The 2,398-nt window shown below is 35.4% G+C and overlaps 1 protein-coding gene across 1 annotated transcript; it reads right to left on the bottom strand.

Annotated features, from left to right (window-relative positions):
• Positions 1 to 228: 228 nt before the first annotated feature.
• LOC124369604 lies at positions 229 to 804 on the bottom strand. Its single transcript, XM_046827654.1, has one exon. It carries the CDS (start codon positions 802 to 804, stop codon positions 229 to 231), a length of 576 nt encoding a protein of 191 aa, XP_046683610.1.
• Between the last annotated feature and the right edge of the window lie 1,594 nt (positions 805 to 2,398).

Here is a 2,398-nt window from a genome sequence, read left to right on the forward strand (position 1 = left end):
ATTATTCATGGATCTTACTGCAGGATTTCAGGAGTTCTATAAATGCAAATTAATTAAATGAGTTTTCATATTATTAACTCGCCGTTTTTCTCATTACTTTTGCTTCAATGTTTTCAACTCCTCCTTTTTAAATTTTCTTGTACTGATTTTACCTAACTCAATACAATAACAGTCACTGGATTATATCACAAAAGTTATTAAATCATAAGCTGGATTGCTTTACGGAACTTACAATACTTCTTTGTAGACAACATTCTTTGTTTTTCCACGAGGCTGAAGGATAGTTAAACTATCAGCAGAGCTAACTCGTGAGCAAGCGACATAACACTGGCCATGAGAGAAGCAGTCTTCCCTTACATCAACACCGGCCATTTTTAAGGACTGGCCTTGCGATTTATCTATCGTCATAGCAAAGCAGAGTTTGACAGGGAACTGTAGTCTTTTAAACTGAAAATGGTAATCCAATGGAATTAAGGGAATGCGTGGGATAAAAACCTCTTCCCCCTGGCCACATCCAATGTATATTACGGCTTGTATAACGTGTCTGCGCAACGCTTTGATTTGTAGCCTAGTTCCGTTGCAGAACTTAGGTGGAACCAGGTTCCTAAGCAACATTATTGGAGCTCCAACTTTGAGGTAAAGATGATGTGGTGGAATGCCTGGAGGATTAAGCGTGTGCAAGAACTCTACTGGGTAGTGTATCGCATCTTCTATTTCCACCACAGAGTCCACCGACTGGTAATGGACAATCTCAGATGACAGTTTTTTCCAATAATAGGTTATTAATACTTTCAGCAGTGTCATTTTTAGGTGTAAGGATAGCTCTTTCTACCAAGACAAGTCTTTTAATTCGACATTTTTTAAATCTGCATAAATCTTTTCAATCGATATTTGCAAATCACATACTACTTCACACAAATCCTTTGGAATATTGACTTCGCCATTTTCTTCAGGCAAATTTCAAAGACCTATCTCTAAAAGTAAACTTGAAAACTCGCCTGCCTTTAAACTGCCTTTAATATGAACCCTAATATTGATTTTCAAGGAACAAACTTGGACTTTAAGCCAAAGAACTGATCTCTTCACGCAGGCTTTTACTTCATCAGCTCGAGTTCCTCTTGTTACAAGTCTCCAGCCATTAAAAGCGTGACTCCACCCATAAGTTTTCTGTTACTACTGATGTCCTGAAGAGTCCTATCTAAAGCTTCAATTTATAGTATTTATAGATTATAGAAAGGTAAATTTCAATAGTAAACTGTGTAAAGGTCGTGTATGAGAGCATTGTTACTGGACGATTTTTTAAGCAAACAGTCATAACTATGACTTATTTCTTAGTACTTTATATATTATCGAATGAATCTAATTTATTCCAATAGAGATGACAATTTCATAATGCAATGAGCCCAGACAAATTTATTTTCAGAGGGTATAAAGTAGCGTTTTTTAACAGTGCATATTGGGCGAACATGTTTATTTTGCCCCACTTATCTATATTTTACAACATAATTAAAATCCAAGAACCCTGATGAGCTTACTTTCAGAGGGCAAAAAGTACAACATTCAAATAGAGCGTATTCAACTAACGTTTTATTTGGCAGCATTCAGTGATCTACGTCAACATAAGTAGCATTCTTATTAACATATTTTCTAAAATTTCCCATGGATTCCTATTTATTCTAGTAGATTTTAAAGTTGCATGGTAAAAAATAGCCACACCAATATTATCCAACTAACGTTTATTTGACTACTTTTGGCGATGTTTTACAACACTAATATTGCCTTTCCTAAGTATTTCTTTAACTTTTACTGTAGTATACTGTTTATTTTAGTAGGTTTTACAGTTGCAAACTCGAGAAATAACTATAAAAGTACTTTGGGAGTGCTCAAAGTGGCTAAATTGAGTCCAAAAATTCGTTTCCAAACTATCCACGTTTAAACCACTTAAAAATAGAATTTTTGAAAACCCAGTGTTATTGCACATCTACATGATAAGTACGACCACCATGCCAAATTTCAAGATTCTGGGTCTTGTCGTTGTTGAGACAGAGCGATGAGTGAGTGAGTGAATGAGTGAGTGAGTGGATCAGTCAGTGGTATTTGGATTTTATAGGTATCTATAGATAAATCTATATATAAATAGAACATAAATATTCTTTATACTTCGTCTAAACAAGAAATTTTCAAGAGAAATAGGTAAACATATATAATAGGTTGAGTTCTTAGATATAAACCGTCAAGAAGACCCCCCCCCCTTGTGATGTGCCGCTCCTTAAATTCAAGTGTTTGTCCAGATGATAGTGACTTATCGGTATTTGGTGTACTCAGTTTAGTTTCAAATCGAAGGTATAAAGCGTGAAGAACTACCCCCCTGTGATATGCCGCTCCTGATATTCGAGTG

This window comes from Homalodisca vitripennis, chromosome X, assembly GCF_021130785.1.
Source record: "Homalodisca vitripennis isolate AUS2020 chromosome X, UT_GWSS_2.1, whole genome shotgun sequence".
NCBI classification, from domain to species: domain Eukaryota; kingdom Metazoa; phylum Arthropoda; class Insecta; order Hemiptera; family Cicadellidae; genus Homalodisca; species Homalodisca vitripennis.